The 24,111-nt window shown below is 35.4% G+C and overlaps 1 protein-coding gene across 7 annotated transcripts in view; it reads right to left on the bottom strand.

Moving 5' to 3' along the window:
• Window positions 1-24,111, bottom strand: part of LOC140161362 (cGMP-dependent 3',5'-cyclic phosphodiesterase-like) — a 294,091-nt gene that overhangs the window by 29,695 nt on the left and 240,285 nt on the right. For 2 of the 7 annotated variants that reach the window (XM_072184856.1, XM_072184859.1), the window contains exons 9-17: window positions 20,821-20,862; window positions 16,985-17,011; window positions 13,810-13,878; window positions 10,757-10,887; window positions 9,329-9,440; window positions 8,726-8,765; window positions 6,135-6,265; window positions 5,049-5,072; window positions 367-427 (exon numbers count right to left, since the gene is read on the bottom strand). In XM_072184856.1, coding sequence (XP_072040957.1) covers window positions 367-427; window positions 5,049-5,072; window positions 6,135-6,265; window positions 8,726-8,765; window positions 9,329-9,440; window positions 10,757-10,887; window positions 13,810-13,878; window positions 16,985-17,011; window positions 20,821-20,862 — 637 coding nt within the window. The remainder of the gene's footprint in view (window positions 1-366; window positions 428-5,048; window positions 5,073-6,134; window positions 6,266-8,725; window positions 8,766-9,328; window positions 9,441-10,756; window positions 10,888-13,809; window positions 13,879-16,984; window positions 17,012-20,820; window positions 20,863-24,111) is intronic. The other 5 variants (XM_072184857.1, XM_072184861.1, XM_072184860.1 and 2 more) reach the window with 3 other exon arrangements.

Below are 24,111 nucleotides of genomic sequence, written 5' to 3'. Positions count from 1 at the left end.
ATGATTGAAAACATGTGTGATATCTAACCCAAATGAGGCAATTTTTGACCCACCCATGCAGCTTCATTCCTCACATATGATTGAAAACATATGTGATATCTAACCCAAAGGAGGCAATTTTGACAATCATGTTATCATTACATTCAATCCATACATCCGTATCATACATGGTTGTGAAATTTTTGCCTCTTAGTTTTGCAATTACCAACTTTGGCCTGATTTTGCAATATCCCCTGCTATACCCCGAGTTATCATACCTGTTATAGATACGCTCTTCCCTATAACACACTCACACACCAAACCCATACAGCTTTATTGTTCACATCCAATGATATACAATACCATTCTCTCATAAAATAAACTGACCTGTGGTTGCAACATGGCCTGCTATGCCCTGAGTTATAGGTATGCGTACTTCTCCCATTTCCTGCAAGCAAACACAAAATATCCATTTTAAACCAGAGTAAACTTCCAATATACACACACAATGATCAGGTATGCCATACACACATCTTATAGGTTACAACATAATAGCCTTTTCAAAGACCTCATGATTCATTTCTGCCTCAGTAAAAAGAATGCACAGGTTGGCAAGACTTAAGAATAACTACATGTACCACTACCTGAGAGATTGGGGTTTAGTGTTAGTTTTGATTAGGATATGGATATACTGGGCTATTCCAGTTGAAAATCATACATCCCGTATAGGAGACATAACTTTAATCTCCCACACAGGGTGTGTAGATTTCAAATGAAGTCACCCATTCAGGTAACCCCATTTGATATCAGCGCACTCCCCGTCTTCCATCTTATAGGTGGTGTATGATTTCAACTGGTATAGCCCATTGGGGTTGTGGGTAAGGATCACAGCAGAAAATCAAGTCTTCATTACAATTGCACTAAAGTCATGTGCTCAAATAAACTCACAATGTTATGTCTAACGTCACCTGTCAATCAAACTCAGAGACGATCTGTTTATGATTTATCGCGACGATTGAAATTTAGAACACCAGGAAAATACAGTGCCCTATGCTTAGGTTTTAGTAATAGGAAACTTTCTCTGCTGAAGTCCCAATGCCAACAATGCCAAGAAAAGCTGCTTTTTGTCTGGTAAAAATACCAACATCATCCACCATTTTGTGCAATATCTTTTCTCCAATGAAGGCATCAGATGAATACCTCTCACAATTATGTGCTACAAAAAATAACCATTCATGGGCCGTAAAGATTTGACAGTGATGTCAGACGCAACATGCCGATGAATGACTACAGATGAAAGATGGACCTTGCCATTATTTGCTTTAGAAGGGGGTCATTGGTTATAGATCAACTGATACAGTTACACATCTTGGAAGTACATTATTTCAAATCACATGATCAAAATAGTTAACTTCAAGGGGTCAGAACCAAAAGGCCATAAGTGTATGTTTAGCCAAAATGAGATTTTGGTACCAAAATAATCCTTACAACACTGGGCACCTTATGATTGTATGCCCAGTTGTAGCAAAAATGCCTGTATCATTACATTTTTGTACTTAGGCCCTTTTGCCTCTGACCCCTCGATTTGGTAAAATAACAATTTATGTGTTGGCTATTAAGACTCTGAAATAGTGCATGATGGGAAATCATGATATTCTGCTGTGGCTGAGGATTAGGCTATTCCTGTTGAAATCCATACACCCTCTATGGAAGACATGACCTTAATCTTAGCGTGAATTTACCTGAATGGGTGACTCCATTTGAAATCACACCCCCTATGGGGAAGATTAAGGTCATATCTTCCACAGGGGTGTATGGATTTCAACTGGAATAGCCCATTATGGTTGTGGTAGTGATTATTCTCAAGTTTTGTTTCAAATGATATGAACTATAAATAATCTATATAAATGTATAAATAACTATATAAATGAATAATTTAGCTTGTCAGAAAATGAGTACAATGTATATTTTACTAATATGATAATGTGTAATCCTACATTTAAAGGAGTATTTTGTGATCCTAAACATACTTTTTTATGGTATGCTTCAGTAAATATCCACAAAAAAGGTTATTCTCAAAATTGAAATTGATTCAGATCTTGCATTTGTGAGTTATGCATGATTATGTGTATTGCATACACTCCATACACCACTGTGTTGTACTTTCGTTCTGCCAACAGAACATATTTGAGATGCAACACATCAAAAAGGGGGACTTTGCAGCAAACTGCTTTTCAAGAAATAGACCAAAATATGAATGCCTTGATCAATTTTAACAAATGAGGTGTCATTTTAAAGATAGCAAAATACTTTCACAGCAGAAATACTGAACTCAAGATTGGCTTCACCTGCAAAGTCCCCCCTTTTGATGTGCAAATGTACAATATTTTTGCCAACCGAATGAATCTGCAAGAAAATTTGTGCACCCAAACATAAAGTAGCCAGAAGTTTCTGACAGTATAAAAAGCTAAACCTTTTTATTTTTAATAGAAAAGCGAGGGGATGAGGCTGTGGATCATGAAATGCCCCATTTAAAAATGTTTCAGCATATGAATTATTTGCCCATGCAAGACTGAATCTCATGAATACAATGCCCACATGATTGAACCTAATTAGGCATCATGTTTCACTCTAATTCACACCAGTCTAGGATTAATCAAGCATTTGGAATTAATGAAGCAAAAGATGCATGAGCATTTACAAATATAGAGCTTGCTTGCATTTCCATATGTCATTTTTTATACACTCTTAAAAAATCTGACGATGTTCCTGGTAAAATAAGATCTCACTGATTTCAAGTCAAATTAGACAAGAAGTGAGGTCTAATTTGACCCATCTGTGTCAAATTAGACACTACTGTATACGCTGAAATTTTCGCTGTGGTTTTATTTTCGTGGATTTTGCTGATTAAGAGGCATCCGCAAAAATAAAACCCCACAAAAACATGATAATTAAACATTTTACTATGTTATTCTATTGAGATATCCACAACTGCGAATTTAACAACCTGTGAAATTGTCAATAATACATGAAACCGTGAAAATTTATTCCCCTAAAATATTGGCGATACAGTATTTGGGTCCAATTTGACATGATTTCTGATTAATTTGACAAGAAATCTAGTATGATCTTATTTTACCAGTAATCTAATCAAATTTGACTAGACCCTTTTTTTTTTGTTTGTTTAACCAGTCAGTCCCAGATGGGACCAGTCTCAAGCAAAATGCTCAAGCCAAACTTAAAAGCCTATTATATAAGCATGCTGGCTTTTATGAAGAGAAAACTAGAAAGAAACAAGAGTTAAGAAAAAGGAACAAAGAAAGAAAGGCCACTCCAAACAAATCAATTGTATAATTTTGTTTCTTCGCCTTGGGTTGAGAAATAAGAAATTGGGAATTCTTAATTCTGCACCCTGATACAAACTTCAAAGGCTGTGTACAATAAAAGAGTGTACAATAAGAAAATTACAATTAAAAAAGAGAAAACAAATAATAATTAATTAATAAATAGATTATACAATAATATATTCAAATTAATTCAGATTCGGATTTAGAACCATGCAAAGATGTGAAAAGTTACCAAAACATTTTTATTCTGTTGCAACATGACAACAATCAACTTTCTTAAGCAATAATTGGAAATGGAACTTGCAGGATCACTTAAATCCAGGAGAGTTTCTTAAAAAAATAGCTATAGAGAAGAATGGGGCATTAATACAGAAATGAAGCATTTCTCTGTGTACAATGGACTCTTATGGCCTAACATGAAAATATAATTAAATGTTTGAATTTTTTTTAATGAAATTATCGGGGGGGGGGCGTTGGCACACTGCATATCTAAAGTGACAGGAATGTGCCCTGGCCATGTTAAAAGTAGGAGCCTTTCAGCTAAAATGTACATTAACAAGAACATGTAGTCATTCATTACACAACCTGAATAAAAATGGGGTCAATCAGTACAAACCTTTCAAAAATGGGACCATTGGGGTAAGGAACTGTAAAATGGGGTACAATGGGTACAAGATTGCCAAAAGTGGGTCATTGAGTACAAACATGTCAAAATACATAAGTGTCAAACTCCAAACAAAAAAACAACTTGGGAATTTGAATGAAGCAATAGCCTATAGTAAATTACGAGGTCCCAAGCAATATGTTTAGATGTTTCACAATGCGCGATATATTACTGATGCAAAGTTATTAACCTCATTCATAACCGTCACTTTAATCTTTAACAATTTTTACATTTTGCCATTCCAAAAATCGAAAAGGCGAAATAAGGATGACCAATGTGCGAATGACAATCTGCATGAATATGGTAGTGCACAATCCAAATACGATGGCCAGTTCACGCACAGTTTGTTCGACGCACAACATGGAACACGCAGAAGTTTACTAATATTTACGCTGATGGCACAGAGGTCCGCTGTTGAATATTAGTAACCGCATTCCGTGTTTGCATTTTGACAAATAAATACAAATTATTAGATGGTATGTATTGCATTTATTCATGAGGTTATGAATCAACATCACACTATGGACCACAATGGCCTCATCCAAGTGGCATAGTTCAATAACCTCAATTAAACAATCATAGTGAAAAATTTGACCTCAAGTTGCAGAGCATGAGTTTTTGTACCCAAATTTTCAAAAGGTCATTCAATGAATGTACAAATGTATTGTGGTTAAAGAATTGTGCCCTGATAGATGAGCATGTTGTGGATCCTAGTGTCAAGAAGGATGACTGCTGACATGATTTACAAGAGGTATGATATAAATATTGAATGACATGCTAGAAAGCTAGAAATCAAGCAAAAGCTGTACGTAGCATTTGTGACATGACCTGATCAATTAGACTAAAGTTGGCAATAGTGAAATTGGGATATAGGCAAAAATCAGGAGCAAAATTCAATAAAAACATACAAAAATAAACATTTTTTCACCAAACTTTGCCAGGGATGTGGGGCATTCAACATCACTAAGCACAAGTGTCAAGCAAGTTAGAAATGATAATTTTTGTTAAATGCCAGCCTTGGTCTAAGTGCACCTGATCATGTCACATTTTATCATTACCATCTGTTGATTTGGTTTTTCACCCTGGGAATGAAACAACAACACAACAATTTATATAGCGCATAATAACCAAAGTTTCAAAGGGCTTTTAGAGAAAAATGAAATACATAGCAAAGAAAAATGATAAAATTAAAGGTAGCTAGCAAATATAATGATGTATATTCATACGTAGCGGTAAATGGAAATAGAAAGCAATTTAAGACTTAATTTAATTTCACTCACCGGAGCGCTTTATCCGGGTCAACCGGCGTCTTCAGCAGATGTTATTGCTCTGAAGATTTATTGCTAGTGATGTTATTGAGACACCTCCGATGACATCACAGATGTAGATGACGCCAAACTGGAAGATGTTGTGGCACCCCATGTCTCAATAACATCACTAGCAACAACAAATCTTCAGATCAATAACATCCGCTGAAGATGCTGGATGACCCGGTTAAAGCGCTCTGGTGAGTGAAATTTGAGTAGCGTAGAAGTCTAAATTTGCTTTCTAGCTAGCAAATAATATCTCTACAACAAACATAACAAATAACATAATAACAATTTCATAAGAGATTATTTTTAAAATTAATCTAATACTGGAACTAAAATTTGCAACTCACATTGCTACCTTGCATCAGATACCATCAAACTTCATCAGGCATCTGATGCAGCATACATTGTAGCAAAGTAAATTGCAAATTTTAGTTCCAGTATTAGATTAATTTAAAACTACTGGATAAATAAGCAACAACAATGTCATAGGAGGTTGAAAAGACTTTCTTGATCATTCTATCACCACCTTTCAGGTACTGTTGATTTGGAAGTAGGGATATTGATTAGAATGTCCATGAATGGCCAGTGCTGGGTACATTTCTTTTGCTATACCTGCCAGCAAATTATCAATGGATGCATACTTTCAACACAATTACAAACAAATATTAAACCCTACTAACCACATTCAATGGAATTACAAAATACAAAAAATTTAAACGAGAATGAAAACTAAAGCAAACACTTGAACCAGCCCATTGTCTTACGGATGTGAAATAAATTGCTCCAACTCACAAAGGAAGATCAAGAGCAACTTAAATCATCTATACTTACATCTAGTACATGTCCATCAAATACTTTAGCTACAAGTTCATCATTTTCAACTAAAAATAGTGAGCATCTCTCCGCCTGGGTTAGATTCCTGGCTTCCTGCATGATCTCACGCAGAAGAATCCTGACGTCATCTGAAAATGCATAATAGAATCAATCAGAACTGCAAAGCTTGTGTGTGTTAAGTCTTCTAATTCACAATAGTTGAGTGAAAAGAAGCAATTTTGGAAATTCCCTAATGCCTTTGCCAATGAAATCCTAATGAAGTTTGTCGATGCACACATCTTCACTGCACATGCACATTGATGAAATGTCAGCAGGGTTTCAATCACAAAGGCTTCAGGATTGCCTGAAATGGTCTATTATACCACAAAGAGACAGGAAAGGGATAGAAAGAGGTTGAGAGAGGGAGAGGGACACAGACAGAGACGTAAAAAGAGAGCGTTAGAGAGAGAGACACACACATACAGACTCAATGACAGATAACATTGGTAAGAGAGTGAGAGAGATAAAGAGAGACAAGACAGACAGATGGAGAGAGAATGTAATCCACTGACCAATCTTGGAAAGTCAAATGGATGACAGCACATTTTTCTTGGACTTAAATTATGCCATTAAAAAGATTTTTTTAAAGCTGACATTCTAAATGAACAGAAGCAAATCAAATGAAGAAAAGGAAAATGAATGATAACTTTGTACAATGTAAAACATTTGTAAAGCATGCAAAATTTTATAAAAATTGGAATAGAAAAAACATATATACTTATTAACAAGATAAAAAATGTTCCAGCTGAATTCCTTACATTCAGACAATGTTAATAATCTTATGTACAATCTGATTATTATTATTTTAGTAATCATCAAAATTTAATTGATAATAGTGCGTAACTCAACACAATTGCAAAAATTAATTATATGCATAATTAAGAATTAATTATATGCATAATTAAGAATTTAAATAACAGGAACTGAAAAAGTGGGTAATGGTGAATCCAACAGGTTATAACAGAACAAATAACTCCAAATTAAAATTCAAAAACAAAATACTGTAAAACCACATAATTTTGCATTTACTTCATTATATGTCTACCTATGATCAGTTTGGTAGGGAATTTGTAAATCTAGAGATTCAAATGTTACTGTCAACTTGTCAAAACTCAAATTTCTTTTCAATTCACAGGTATTTAAATTGGCTCCTTGCGGAATAAAGTAGTTTTACAGTAATTATAGTACAAACAAGCAGGAATTGCTATCAACTGAACAACAAAAATCATACTGAATACCAGCTTAATGTCAGAATCAATACAACTTGGAAAAGGGAAACAGACGACAAAATTATAAACCCTGACCTATTCAAATATATACTATGTCACCACAAAACTATGGTGAATCAAGAAACAAATGGATAGTTTATAAAGCTCTCAACAACAACAAATCAACAGAGAAGGCTATCAAACTGGACCATACCGGCAATAACAAACACCATTAAACCAAATAATGGACAGCATAGGTCACTGAATTTAGACCAAATCACTGGTAACAAAAGGCCATCAAAACGGACCAACACTTTGTCTACCTACAGTGATCTTCCAGGTGTGCTTTGGGTGGGTTTGGAATAGAGAAGACACTCAGAGTTGTACAAGACCAGTCCAGCTCCAGCACTAGGCTACTTTGACGTCGCAGCAACTCCCTACCACACTGGCTGTCCGTGGGAAATGGATGACGTCGACTTGTGTAGCTGTCAACCTCTGACGAACCACTGTACCATTTGATCTGCGGGTTGGGTTTGCCAGGGGATTGCTCTGGTGTTGGTCCTGTTACTTGTACCATTTGTATTGGGTTCTGGGTCTGAAAGATGATATTGCCCCAGCTGTCCTTGGTGCGAGGAATAGATTCCCATAGTGTATCTTTGCCACCTGATGCTTCTGTGAATTCCTCTATATGGCCATCTTGATCTTCTGAAGGACCTCCATCTTCTGAAGGACCTCCAGGTTGAAGGTGTAGATAAGGTTCATCATAATCTCTTCTACTCTTAAGAGCTTCTAATGTCTCTCCTTCCATATCAGCTGCTTGGAATTCATCTTCATCATCATAAATATCTTGTTCCATCTCATCTAGCCCTCTATGTAATTCTTTCAACAAAGGCTCACTCACCTCATCATCATCTAAAGAAATATCTTCAGACGATGCATCAAACCACTCATCACGCAGTCTTGCTTGTTGCCGCATCATTTTCTTCTTTTCTGAGCTCCTTGGAATTTGATATGGTGCTGCTATCTTTTCCCTCCTTTTTCTGCGTTCCACTTGTTTCACCGATTCTAGTGATGATAATTTCTCTTCCTCTTCTTCACTGACCTCCTCATCCTCATCACCATTGTCATAATCGTCATCTTCATCTACAAAAGAATCTAAAATCTCTTCAGATGATGAACTCTCAAGATCTACCTCCCCGGCATTTGCCGACCTATAGCCTGACCTATTCTCATCTTCCTTCCTATCTAGAGGGCAAAGGGCATGGAGATCAATGTTAGCATTCAGATCATGCAGTTCAGGAGGATACCTCCGCCACGCTTCAAAGACGTCACACAACTCACCTAAATGTGTGAAGAGATTCTTAGCAACTTGTAGCATAGACTGTGGATAAAAACAGAGAACACAAATTGAGTATGCATGATATGCAACATACATATACTTTAATCCCCATGCACACACCCCTATGTGTGTTCGCCTCCAAAAGTGAACACAGTTTAGGACTATGCAAACATGGATGTCTGAATCTTCATTCAATCGACATACCAAGGATGCTTTTCACTATTTTTTGTGTCTATGTGTATATTTTTACCTAGCAATTGCTGATGGTCATTGGCAGACGGAGGACGGTCCCCTTGCAGAGTGGTCTAAGGTTTAAATGTGAAATGTTATGTGGGTTTCCTCGCTTGTCGGCAAACACATACGCACTTCCACACACACACACACCCTATGCACAGTACTACCTGTATTGTAATTTACATTTGGTTCAATTTGAAACAACATCTCTCCCAAAAAAATAAAACAATTAATAAATTACAAATTACATCCTGTTTACCTGTTAAACAGACGTAATTTATTATTTGTTAAAATAAAACTTAGCACAGAACAAAATCTGGTCTTTCTCTGAGCAATTTCAATACTAAGTTGCAACCTATGCACTGACTGACCTGTGTTTCCTGTTTTAATCTGGTTTCCTTTTGTAGGGCCAATACACTTGTGAGTACAGGCACTGTATATCTGAAGCAATGTTGGATCACATCTTCATCACGCTGAGAATAACTGAAGAGAAAACGAAGAGTTACTACATTAAAAAGAAGATGATAAACGTATACAAGTTTGCACTCAGAGTAGACATGTGATGTGATCAAGAGGAATGAGTATGATGTTGCCATATTAAATTTGGGTTATCATTGGCATAAAAGGTACTCAGATTTTGGTTTTCAGCAACTGATAACTATGGTAACCAGACGTTTTATTGTCATGGGGTTGCAGCATAAAGTACAATTTTCCTTCATCATGTACTCAATTATGATCATGTCCTCAACTATGCATGCTATTCTGGATGTGTTGTTTGTAAGGTAAAGTATAGTACCGGTACCTACAATGTACTCTTAATGACACATTTAACTTTATTTGTTTTTCCTGTAAAAAAAAATCAACAACATCCATCAGTCCAATATATTCATAACTGGTAGTCTTGTCTTGTTGATACTACCTAACAGCGTGACAAATAAATATTTCATATTCTGGTTATACAGAAAGTGTTCTGACCATCTTTGCTTTCAGGGATCAATATTTGATCAAATACGGACAAATCAAACTTTGCAATGCAAGGTGACTTGCATGGTAAGTGCTTTTGACCATCTGCATCGACATATATTGAATCTGCAATTAAAAACAACTTTTTGTGCGGTAACAAACCGAAACATTTTTTACTTCTTTCTAATTTCCCTTATTTCAAGTTTTCTGCATAAAATTATACAAAAAGTAAAATTGATGAAAATTTGATTTTGTATGAGGACAAAAAGTAAGAAAAATAACAGTTTAAAACTATGACATGTTACCACTCTTGAGCAGGCCTCACGTTTCCCACCTAAAACAATAACCTACTTGAAAATATCAACCACAATCACTGACCTTTCTTGAAATCTTCTTGAAAAGGAGACACTTTACACAAGATTTCATGGTTGGCCATATGGGGATGTGCTGCAAACTTGGGTCACATTTTCAGCCATTTGGAATATCAATTACCCCTTTTCCTAGACCAATTTTGGAACATGGATGATTCAATTTTTCAAAATGTTCCCAATTTCCCCCTAAAATCGACCAATTTTGCCTCACTATAGTTAAAATGTTGAAGATTTGCCAAATTTTTTTGGAAAAGTGGTTAAAACTTTGCATTAAATTTGGTTGAAAATTTAGACTATTTGTATAGCGATGTGTCCAACTTCTTTGGAAATTAGTATATGGATGGGTCCACTTTCAAATTCTCAGCGATACATTTCTACCCGAACCAAACTTGAGTATCCCCCTCTGGGGTAATATACTGCCGTAAGTATTATCTGCTACATCAAACAATATTCTTATCAACATACCTCTGTCCACGTAACTTGTTGATGGCACAAGCAACAGCTACAACATGATTCGTAGCATAGTTAATAACAGGAACACACAACATGGAGCGAATTGTGATGCCTAATTTCTTGGTCAACTCTTGTCTATCACTCTATAAAATGCAAAACAGAAGAAAAAAATGTTACACAGGAAATGATTTTACATCTTGGATTAATGGTTTATGGGTTTTAATTGAAATAATTTGTAATGAAAATAGTGATTGTCGAATATTTGCCAAATATTATAATCAATTCATGCATCCTGACAACAAGTCTCCAGTGGAATTAAGCATATTTATGTTTTGCTACAACTTTTTATTAATTTTACTCTTTCTACTTTTACTTCACAAAGTCCTCTATAAACACAGGGAAAAAAAAAAAGCTTAGCGACAGCGAGTCGAAAGCTCACATAAGTGAACATTTTGGTGGTGAGACTTGGTCATAAATTCATCAATATAGAAAAAAAAAATCATTAAATCGGTCACCCAGTTTCCATTTCAAGTTAGCTATATCTCGGTACATCCATTATTAGACACTGTCTCTAAAAGATCTATTCTACACATGCAAGAAAAGAGATGTGTATTAAATATTCAAGGCAAAACAATCAGCCACTTAGCCCACTTTCCCTTTGGACACCAACGCATATTCATGCCCCGGCAAAGAGGCTTGGTAAACCTAGCTAAGTGCAAGATGATGAGATCACGTGTAGTCAAAACTGAGGTGCAGGGGCATTTAATGGCATTTAAATGTTGGCTGGATGTTTACTGAATCACTACTGCAGTGATCTAAGTCAATATTCGGTGTATATGTTACGCGTTGCTTTCTTGTGAAAATTGGGCTGCGGGGTTGTTTGCGTTGGAACCCTGGCTGCTTTTTTCTGTTTAAGCTGCTCTTCACAGTAATGAAAAGTACCACATTACATGGGTGAGCTGTGCTTCCACATCTTAGAAGCTATAGGTACTGATGATTAGATAAACATAACCATAACAACTTGCATTTATGAGGAGGTATTCCATCAAGATCAAAGTAAATTGCACAGTGTGTACAGGTGCCCCTGCAAAACATTTAGATTAGTAACAAGGGGCAAGTTTGAACAATGCATCAGTGAACAAGATCTTGTTCGCAGTTGCAACCCACACAATATAAAAACACTACATGGTTAGACTGGAAATAGGGCAATTTTACCGAGGTACTGGCTTTGGGCCTTTCATCCCAAACCCGGAGGTTGGGGGTAATAGGCAATGAAGCCAGTACCAAGGGAAAAATAGTTTTCTTCATTTCCTTGATAAATCATGTAGTATTTGTTATATTACACCTCATTGTGATTACGGGGATAGGTTGCAACAAAATAGTCAAAACCTATTTCCCTAGGGAAATAAATTAATAAATTGACCAATGAAATTGGCATGATTAGTTCATGAATATATAGTAAGTAAATATCTATGATTTGGGCCTCCTATACAAAGCAACTCATTAATATGCATACATACAGGCAAAAACTGTGTGGCACAAAATGAAACCGCTTTAAAACTTGACAAGCAACTCAGCTTTGTCACTAGATGAGAAAAAAGGTAGGCTTAAATGACAGGTATTAACAAATTAAATTTATCACTATAGTCTGTTTCATCTCAAGATGAGAGTATTGCCATGTCGGATTTCACAGTGGCAGATTCGAATGGTGTGCGAATAACATAATCCCAAGGGCATATACACATGCATAGAAGGTCAATTTGTCTGTACGCTGGCTACGCAACCGTGTAAATGCACAAATTCGAATCTGACACCGCAAAATCCAACATGGCATTACTCTCAACTTGAGATGTGACAGACTATAGACATTGCATTAATGCAAAGTATTTGTAGTCATGTTGCCGGGTCTTGTCTCTTCACAAGTGGTACAGAGTGTTCATTGCGAGGTACAGAGAGATGAAATATCTCCCAGAACACTATGAGTAGTACTGTTTTTAGCATTTTTATACAAATGATTTCATGAATTGAATTTCTCCTTTATACATAGCAAGCATAGTTCACTCAGCTTGTGTGTAATGTGCTCTTGTATTTATAGAGCAAATTATGAGACAAGCAGAAGTATTTTGTCATTTCCAAAATTTGCATGTTTGATTCTTGGTTTAAAGCACAAAAGTAAGCTTCCGTAAACTGAATGAGACGGACCAACCCTTGTCTCACAATATGATGAGGTTTCTTTGCGAAGATAACCTTTCATTTTGTGAGGTCTGATAAATCAATTGAACTAACTTGGCTTGATAAAAATAGCTCAAGTAATTACTTCTGATGGTGTCAAATGGCCTAACACAGTGCTGTTGGCTAGCATAAGTATTAGTTGAACATGGTTTCGAAATTCAACTTGTTAAGTTTTAAGACTTTCCTTTCTTAACAATGAAATACAGTTTTCACTTATTAATGGCAAGGATAGGTAACACTATATTGATACATTAGCCCTTCCAAGGTCTGTGTTGAGCAGCGACGTAGCTTGTGACACCATCACGGCGTCTGCATTCAGCGCAGTGTTTACACTTCTCCAGTCACATGACCATCCGGTGAGTGGTCAAGTGACAGCAGATCATCATAGATGGCCGACACGACAGGCTTGTTGCTTGTTACGCTGAATGAAGACGCCATGAAGGTGTCGCAAGCGAAATGTACGTCAATGCTCAACACAAACTCGGGAAGAGTAACTTTTTAGCTAATGTCAATATGACAGAGTCCATCAGTTTATCACAATATATGATATATTGGACAATCTCAGTTGAAATCCACACACCCCCTATTGAAGACATGACCTTAATCTCCTACACAGGGAGTGTGAATTTCAAATGGGGTAACCTGGATGAGTGGCTCCATTTGAAATTTGAAATTTCCACCCCCTGTGGGATATTAAGCATATGTCTTCCATAGGGTATATGGACTTCAACTGGAATAGCTCATTGGTACACGCAAAGAAAAATTGTAGTTGATGCAATAGTGATTGATCTCTGGAAAAGATGAAAAGTTACGACGTCAACCTACTCACTCACCTGATCGATATCTTTCAGCATCATAGATTTCTTCGATGTAAGGACCTTGTTAAAACAGCAGCACGGTATCTAGGAATACAACAGTTCAATTTGAATGTTAGTTTTTCTATTTCATTTCCATTTGTGCAATTGATTTAAGTTTGATATGTTCCCAAAAACCTGAAATCTGATTCAGAGCAAACTGCCCCATTTGAACACTATTTTCAGTCGGTCAATAAAAGAACCGTAATCCATTTTTCTTTTTCAAACATAAATTCATTACATTTTGAACAGTGCAAACATCCATGTATATTTGATAAAGTACAAAGTTTAAAAACCTGTCATTTTTGCCTGGGTGTTTTCTTTGGCAATAGAGGAATAACAGGTCTTATATTAGCCTCAAGATATTGTGATTTGATTTGAATTTTGAAAGACAGAGACTACTGATCTATTGACTGACGCATAGCGGCTGTTATGTATTATTCATTCATTTTGTAACGCTTGTTTGTGCCATACCGGCTTACTTTTAAATAGGTTGCCTGATCCATTTCCGCTAAAATATTTCTATTTGTACGACTAGTACCGACAACACTTACTCGTTTAGATAAATGCATTATTTATGCAATAATAGCCCAGAAATGTTAACTTTGCAATATATGAATAATTTAACCATCAATCTAGGTGCCTATAATGGATTTCTTGTGTTTTGATATTTGAAACTTGAAGTAGTTACAAAATATAGCGTACAAAAGGTGAAAAAGCAGCAAATTTGGTGTTAAACATGCAAAAGAGACAGCACATTGATAACGATTAGCAGTCATTTTATGTTTCAGTTTTAACCAGCAGGTCACTAGTACACATTGCAAACAAATCACATCATTCTAACAAAGCGATAAAAAGCAACATGAATTGGAAGGAATTAATACCATTTTTCATAAATATCATTTACAAGTATGATGACAATAAGCGAGCTAGTAACTTGACTGATTCAACATCTTATTTGTTGAATTTCCAAACCCAAAGTGTATTGCATATACGGCATAGTAAATTGTCATGCATAAAGCATGTGAAAACTATATGCATCCTTTAAACAGTTATACCAGCTCATCTTGCAACCATTTTGAATAAATGTATACAATATTTCCATTTTCAAGTAGAATTTGTGTGCATGATTTTGTACCAACACAATTTAACTCCTCTCCATTCTGTTATTGATTTGATCAGATACGATTGGTGCATATGTATACAAGTATAAACGAAAAATTATTAATGCCGATTTATAAATATTTAAATAAAATATAGATTAGCATGAAAAAGTTATAACGTAAAAATTGTCATTTTAGAAAAGTAAGATTGACTGATGATGAATGAATTATTAACTATTATTAACCATCTGCATAATATATTGTATATATTGACCTATTTTCATGGACAAAACTAGAAAATAATGACTTGAGAATTGATTAAACTAGTTTCATTAATGACTGCAATTAACAAAGGCTTGAGGGAATGGCAGAAGCCATATTTGTGACATTTAACAAAAAACACTTGTTAATAATAATACAATGGGATGAGTCAAGGAAGCCAATAATTACCTTTCTATTTCCATAGGTCTTACAGTTCTTGACTTACAGCCAAAAGTATATCAAAACAGAAAGTTTTGGGTGTTCCCCCCACCCCAAGAGAAAATCAATAGCATGGTGCAGAAATTACACCCCTTATAATAGAGCCTTGTGATCTCCTTTATAGAACCAATACCATTGCCTTTGTGTCACCTTTGCTTGTCTCAATATTTGAGAGTAAACACCGCTAGGCCATGCTCTCCTCAGAACTGCCTTAATTTGATCAATTATTGTAATTAACCAAATGTTTGGGTAGTCCATGTGACATTTAATGCTTTTTATTATTAATGTTAAGTAAGTACTTGTATTTGCGGTAGTTTTCAACTAATTTTTTATATAAAATGGGAAATAGTTTGACTTGGCTTTCTTTCTTTAATATGCTCATAGTCACACCCAAATAAACATTTCAATTGCTACAATACATCCCTAGCTTCTTGTTACACTTTCATTTAATTGATTTTACATAAATTGAAATAAAATAATTCCTCATATAGAATTTTGCCTTGGGAGCTTTATAAATAGCATATGTCTCATTTATACACATTAAGGATCATATTTTACAATCTAGACTTACAGCATTCCCCAGTTCCCAATACCTGTCAAAATTTTATATTATTGTGTGCATGACTTTTTTTTTTCTCTCCCTCTCTCTATAATATTACAAGTACAATTTAAAGTTGGAAGAATCATGATTAAATTGAGATTATACCAGAAATAGAAAAGATGTCACATAAGTTTTTTTTTCAAGAGTAATAATACCATATATTCAGCCTAATTAGTACTTTCCCATCATAAGTGCCCCTACTGATTTTTCGAGTGACCACTGTCTAAGCACCTCTTTTTTGATGCACCTGGTCCTGTGCAACTAATTTTCATCAAATGCTGAATACAATTGCCTTTCAGTTTAGGATTATGATGATATTAACTGCAGATATATTATATTGCATTTTGAATGTTTATGAATGTTAATTTCCATTTTGTAACTTCCATTTCATAATTTTAATAAGCGTCCCTTAAGCAGCAGGGGGTGCTAATGAGGTCGAATATGTTAAGCTTTTATGGTTAGGATTAGGAAAAGGTTGGCATTAGTCAAAGAGTTAAAATTAGTCAAAATAAGGAAAATAATTTAAAATAAGGATGTTACAGATTTAGGATTAGGATTAGGATTCAGAGTTTGGATTAGGATTAGCAGACAGAAGATTAGGGTCAGCATTAGGTTTAGGATTAGGATTTGGTATGGTGAAAATTTGGGAAGGTGCTCCTGAATGAAAGAGTTCAGCCAAACTTTTACCAAGACCTTTTCAATATGATCATCCTATCAACACTATAATGCAAGTTTTCACAGACATGTGTCAATTTAGTTCTAGAAAAACAAGGATATATTATACATCTATGCACCTTAAATACACATATCTGTCAAATGTTAGAACTGAGCCCAGACTTAACTAAATTATGGCAGCGTTCTGTTAATGCTCATCTCTGTTACACCCCTACACTAATGTATGATTCTGATAGTTTACATTTTAGGTTTAGCATAATTAGATTATAAAGCTAAGTTTTATCTATACATGTACCTCATACTTGCACACGGGTTCTCCTGTCTAGAAATAGGGAAAAAGGAGAAAAAACAACATGCTTCAACAAATACATCAACATTCATGCATATAAATAATGCTAATGAAACCATGCTACAAGGGTACCTCCAAGATCTGTGCCAAATTAGATGAAATTTCACTTGAGTAAGTGCACCTTATCATCAAGGTTGCTTGCCTGCCTGTCTGCCACAGGTTCTCTTTTTTAGTATTCTGTTTCCGAAACCAATTTATTAAAATTCTGAACAGAAAACATTGTCGGCTGCAAGAGTGGGCCATTGGGAATGAAGCATCACCTGCCGCACCGCTTTGAAAATTGTCAATACTTTCTGAGCCAGATCATGTCAAAATTTAACAATTTTATGGTAATTTTATGATTGCAATTATAATGCATTTTGTTAAAAATAACTTTCATGATTTTGGATAATTTTATGGAATTCATTGACAGGATCCAGCTGCCATGGAAACCATATGGTATATGGTATACACTGCAGTGTTCCCCCTCTTATGTCATATGGAGTCCAATCAGACAAGATGAATTTGAGACAAAGTAAAGAAAATGATAAAAACACTTTGGATTGGTGTGGCTCATTGGGTCAATTTTAACGTAAAGTTACATAATTGACCCAAGCTGACAATCCTTAGAGGGAAAACTGCTGTGCAATAAGTAATGTGCTATTCTGGTTGAAATCCATACAGCCCTATGGAAAACATTACCTCAATCTCCCACATAAGGGGTGTAGATTTCAAACTCCACATTCCCTGCATGGAAGAATAAGGTCATGTCTTCCATAGGGGTGGATGGATTTCAACTGGAATAGTCCAATCCATGATAAGGAATGGACGTAGCATCATCAATAGCAGAGATGGGGCTCAATTTGAACCTGAGGGATGAGCCCACATCTCTATCCAAGTAGAATACCAAAGATATATCATATGACCAATCTTGGATGTACCCTTTTGTTTGCTTCCTGTAACATCATAGGAAAAATACTGCAATTTAAGTTTGTCAAAATGTTTTTTTCATTTGTTACAGGAAACAACATTGTTTTCATCTGTAATGACAATTTAAAGCTGTGCAAGTACCCATAGAAGCAATTAAAATAATATAGCCTGTCCTGTCAATCAATCAATGTATTTTGTATCCAAATCAAAACCAAAGGAAGGCCCATGTTTTACAGACATCATTGCCCATTTCCTTTGAAAGAGTACTACAATCTCAATAACAATGTGTTTGAACACTTACACTAATTTGCTGCATATACTATATATTCGAGTCACACGAAACTAAGAATTATAATAGTGTTGTTTCATTGTTTCTCTTCCATATCCCCTCTCCTTTCCCTATCTATCAATGTTGGGAGAACATATTGGTGATGATAAGCATATTGCAAATTCCAACATTGAATGGGGGAAGGAGGGGCTATTTGCAATTAGGCCTTTAAAGTGTTCCAACATTTTTTCTGAGATTGTAACTTGCATATACAGTTGTGCAATTTGTACACACATTCAAGTCAATAACTTAACCAGACCAGACTCAGAATGCACTGTGTTTAAAAAATTGACAGGACAAACCTACATTCTAATTCCATCTAAGAGTACAATGAAAGTGACACGGGGGGAAATTAATTTAGTCACACCCAGATGATGAATCAAAATTTGACACCATTTCCTTTACCCCAAAACAAACCCATAGTGACAAACTAATTTACCCCAAATGTCCACTTGTTACATATGCATTATAATATTGAGAGATAAAACCTGGGGATAAAACACAGCGCACTATGGCATACTTGGTGTCTGAATCAAACAAAACTGATTGGAGTATCAAGTTCATAACATCAATATGGCTAGTATTGTGTCTTAGTTTAGGCAAGTTCCATTTAACTATAACTGCTTAAAACAATAATAAATAATATAAATAAATTTTGGATTTATAAAGGTGACTATTGAGTTTCTTTTATTTCAAAAACAGTCCAGTAAAATTGTTCCACTAATTTGTTTACACATACAAAAGTTTGTATCCAAAATGCAGAAAACTATATAGATATGTGGTATACCTATATATGGTAAGAAAGTTTGTTTATTTTAAGGCTATGCAACATGTGCCAAATTGTTCAACTAATTCGCTTACACATTCAAAAGTTTGTATCCAAAATGCAGAAAACTATATAGATACATGGTATACCTATAATAATGGTTAAAAAGTTTGTTTTTTATTTTTAAGGCTATGCGAAATATGCAATTTCTGTTTTTAATGCATTTTTGTGTCACTTTTCTCCCTTTATTTTTCCTGAAAAATATACCACTACCTGATAAAAAAAAGAGAGAAATGTGCAAAAGTGAATTTTAAAAACCTACACATGCAGCTGTCTCCAGTGATAAACCATTTTCTTATTTTATACCTAATACTATTATTGAGTAAGTTTACAGCTAATGTCTAGATATATTATATATCCACATTAAAGTCTGATGAATAGGAAAACATGCCACCTGCCTAAACTAAGACACATCATATCATATAAGTAATGCATCCAAATGAACACTGCAAAGGGGAAAGCTTAGCAAGGTGGCATTCAAACACAATATTTAACAGCAAATAAGAACATAATTTACTATACATCTCATCTCTGCTTATGTTCCTCTCACACCTTCCTCTCTTTTTTGACTTATATATCTTACTCAATACTCCCTCCTTTCCTTTTTCCTGTCTCTATCTCTTTCTCCTTCCTGTCGGGGTGTGTGTATTTGTGTGTGTCTCTCTCTGCAACTTTTTTTCTCTCTCTCACTCTCCCCCCTCTTGGTATATCTATCTTTCAGAAAATTGAGCCCTTGCACGCATTAGGGAATATTTGGGCTATTCCACTAAAAACCCATACACCACCTATGGAAGACATAACTTTAATCTCCTACACAGGGGTGTAGATTTCAAATGGAGTCACCCATTCAGGTTACCTCATTTGAAATTCACACCCCCTGTGTGGAAGATTACATAAGGTCATGTCTTCCATATGGGGCGTATGGATTTCAACAGGAATAGCACAACAGAATTTCTCCCTGTACTGCGTATGCCACGAGGCCTTTTTAGATAACTACAGAATAAACAGCTTCATGTTTTCCTCTTACAATTCAAGTTGCTGATACGAGCCTCATTTACATTCACATCACATTGAGAACTGTTGCATGCACAGATTTTTCAACTGATGAAAAACATGGCAACCTAAAAGGAGGAGACCCAGATATCAGGCAATTTCCATCCCAGATTTACGGCAGTTTCATGCCCTGTTACCTGCTTAATTGAGGGGGTTATATGACCAATGGTTCACCACTTATTGTGGCAGATGGAACGTCATCTGCAGATGCCGTGGGTAATAAACAATTCCTAATTTTCAACTATTTGTCCCATATGATTTTCACATCTTTTGCAATAAAATTTAAATCCAATAAGATGAGCCGGCTAATGCATGAGTTTGGTGGTTTCTCAACAGGTGTGTTGAGTAATACCAGAAAGTAAAACTATTGATCAGGTTTCACCAAAATATAATGCAAAGCCACATGAAAATGCTACATGTTTGCAAGTATTACATATTTATTACTAAATTATTTGGGTTACTATACCAAAGAGTTAAAATGTGGGCCAAATGTAAAATTGATTGAAGAAAATATGTGCACTTTATTTGCATTTATTAAAATAAACTCTCAACAGTCAACACACACTCACATCCCTCTCCCACACAGCCTCCTCATACGCACATATAAAAGAAAAACCTACACCAAAGTCAGCAGCAAGTAACGAAAACATATCCGCCATAACTCACCATAAACCTTATTTCTTCCTCTAATACCTTGTTTCCTAATACCTGTATAGAAAAATAACAAAAAAATAATAAATAATGTTAGTTGAATGAAATAAATTGTTCATACACCTTCAGGGTAACATAATTCACATGACAGAGTAACAAAATTTCATGATATGTGACATAATCAAGGAGAATGAGTCACTTGTTGGCAATTTTCAATCAGATGTTTTTTACAGCATTTTCTGGCAGTTTATGAATGCTACATTTTGATGCAAACCCCATTAATTTCGGACATCTGGTTACCGAGTTATGAACAATTTATCAATGGCTGAAAACAATATAAAACAAAAGAATTTGAATACTGTTTTTGCCAATATCTCAATAACAATTAATATTAGTGACATCCGACTCATTCCTCTTGATCATGTCACATATTCTTATTCCCCCCACTCATTTGTTCAAAGACTTTGGTTTCTGGTTTATTTTATGTTACACAGATTAAATTTCTAGTGGTAAAATTATTCAATTATATCAATAATGGAATATTTTTTAGCTTGTGTTTATTTGATATTTTGCCTTTGCAGGCTTGCTATATGGTTTATAATTCATGAATTTGCTTATGTAATTTGTATTTTAAGATGTTGTTTTTGTACTCTCCGTTTTATATGTAAAGTGCATTGATGCCTTGCTTTATGCGCTATATAAATTCTTGTTTATTATTATCATATGACATGACCAAAGGAAATGAGTCTCTTGTCGCTAATATTGTTATTGGTAAAAAGATGTTGAAATTCTTTTGTTTCTTTCTGTTTTCAACAAATAATAAATTATGATAACTTTGTAACCAGAAGTTCAATTTCCATGGGGGTTTGCTTCAAAAATGTTGCATTTATACAAGGCTAGTTACTAACTTAAACAATTAAAATGGAATATTTTTCAACATTAAGCAATGGCATAGCCATGGGGTGGGGGGGGGCAGGGGGCAGCTGACCCCTGTGAGAAGGCTTGCCCCCTGTTTATTTAAGATTTTAGTACTTTTTTTGTACTTTTTAGCCCAATTTTGACCATATTTGTCAAAGTTTTCTCCCTTGAAAGTTGCTTTGCCCTCCCTTTGCCCACCCTCTGAAAAAGTGGATTTTGGTGGCCATTTTGCTTTCATGTAAATTAGAAGGTAAAAACATAAAATTATTTTTGGTATCTTCTTTTTTTTGGATTCAGCGTACCTAAATTTACTTAAAAAGTCATAGATACCACTTTTAAAAACAAAATTCATCTTGATGGCTTATCCAGGCCCCTTTTCCAGAAATCCGACTCCGTCTACAATACAAATATAAGTGGGCTACGTAAATAGGAATGCTTTCAATACATCTTTAAAAAGAAAAAGACGTAAAACAAAAATTAAATACAAATTTGCACAATCTAAAAAGTTAAATTGGCTGTGTCAGTGTCTGCCCTGGGAATCATTCACCTCTCTATGTAAAGTATAACTTTGACATATTCAGTGAATATCATAGAATGGTAAAAATCCTTGCTAAAATGGAATTGAAAATGGCTTTCTCTAAGTGTACCACAGGGCCACATTCCTTGTTCTATTTTACTGTGCTGCCTCAGTAAATTATTGAAATGTGCCTAGGCATAGATCCTTAACACAGGGAGTATAAACTGCGGTATCTTTTTGCTGCTATGATTGTTTCACATGATCTCAAAGTCGAGATAGTCTTCAAACATGCCATTAAATAAATGTATGATGAAAACAAAGCACCCCAATACTATATTACTGTATGCAGTGGCGTAACTTTGGGTCAGGGTGCCCGGGGGCGAAAGTAGTTCGGGTGCCCCTGACCAACAATAATCAATTTTAGTATTGAAAGCCATAGACCTACCGAATAACTTACGAAGTGTTTCAGATTAAATTTATATCATGTTTCAATGCAGTTCATGTTAATAAAACAAAATGTTTTCATATTCTCTAATGTCTTTACTTTGGAGACTCGTCAGTGACGTAGCAAATGGCGCCCAGGGCAAGAATACAAAATACCCCCTCTTCCTAAAGCAATTGAGTAGGGCGCTGAAATGTGCATAAATACCACTAATTTGGTATTTAATCAAGTTGAATTTAGGTCTTTAAAATGACAATTTATATAGTTGTAATGCTGCTAAGCTTGCCGAAAAAATTTTGTGTTGAAGGGCACCCAAATGAAGAGTAATTCAATGCATGGTGGGTAAAGGCTTCCACTTCTTTCCTATAACAAAGTACTATCGTGCCAAAGGCTATCCAGGCTTGGGTGCCCCTTAGCCCGGGTGCCCGGGGGCACGCCCCCCCAGAGCCCATAGGAGTTACGCCACTGACTGTATGCTACAAAATAATATCCATACAAAATTAAGATCACTCCTCTCTGTCTGCTATAGACATTTTTTCCCTCTTTCCCATCATGCACTATTCCAGGGGGGTACTTCCTCCTGTCAGGTGTCGCAAAACGCATCATTTCCCCGGGGGTGTACAGAGTTCTGTTCATTATATTCTGGAATACGGACATTTTGGCCAGTACCGTCATCGCATATAATGGCGTCGATAACTCGTACCTTTCCGGGGCAAAAAAATATCAATTCTATGCGTTATTGACACGGGGTCGTCAGGTAAAAAAGTTTCCTATTATTTGTATACGTTTTATAGATCTAGAGGTGAAAAACTAATGACAGGACACAGAGTGATTTTCTGAGGGCGACCGTTTCATTTTTTCAGAGATGAAAAACAAAAACGTAAACAACATCTCTTACACAAATTTTCTACATTGCTCTATAACTGCATCACTCTTGTATTTATTAATTACATAATTAGTAACATCGATGGTCTTTACAAAATCCATTATATGGAATCAGTATGCCCATATTAAGACTTATAATTGCCAAGACCATCGGGTGCACACGATTTATGAGGTTGATGGACTACGTCATACCCCCCTGTAGTGCATGATAGGAAAGAGGGAAAAAGGTCTATAGCAGTCATCATTCAATGGAATTTTGTGCTACGAGCCTCTGTGCAAGAATGATATTGTGATCAGGGCTTAGACAATTACAGGTTTCATTTATTCAATGTCAGTGTAATCAATTTTTTTGTAATTACTAGAATCTACACACATGCTCAAACAATCATTGAATTCCAGGATCTAACCCTTTTATGTGAGTGAGACATACATAGACTTGGCATAACGTTACATTTCTGTCGAATTACGATCTAGTTGGTTATCCATGTGTTGAGAATCTATGCCCTAAGAAAGAAATAAAAAGAAATGCTGAAATGTCTTATTT

Source organism: Amphiura filiformis, chromosome 9, assembly GCF_039555335.1.
Source record: "Amphiura filiformis chromosome 9, Afil_fr2py, whole genome shotgun sequence".
Lineage (NCBI taxonomy): Eukaryota > Metazoa > Echinodermata > Ophiuroidea > Amphilepidida > Amphiuridae > Amphiura > Amphiura filiformis.
This window is presented reverse-complemented; position numbering and strand designations above follow the sequence as displayed.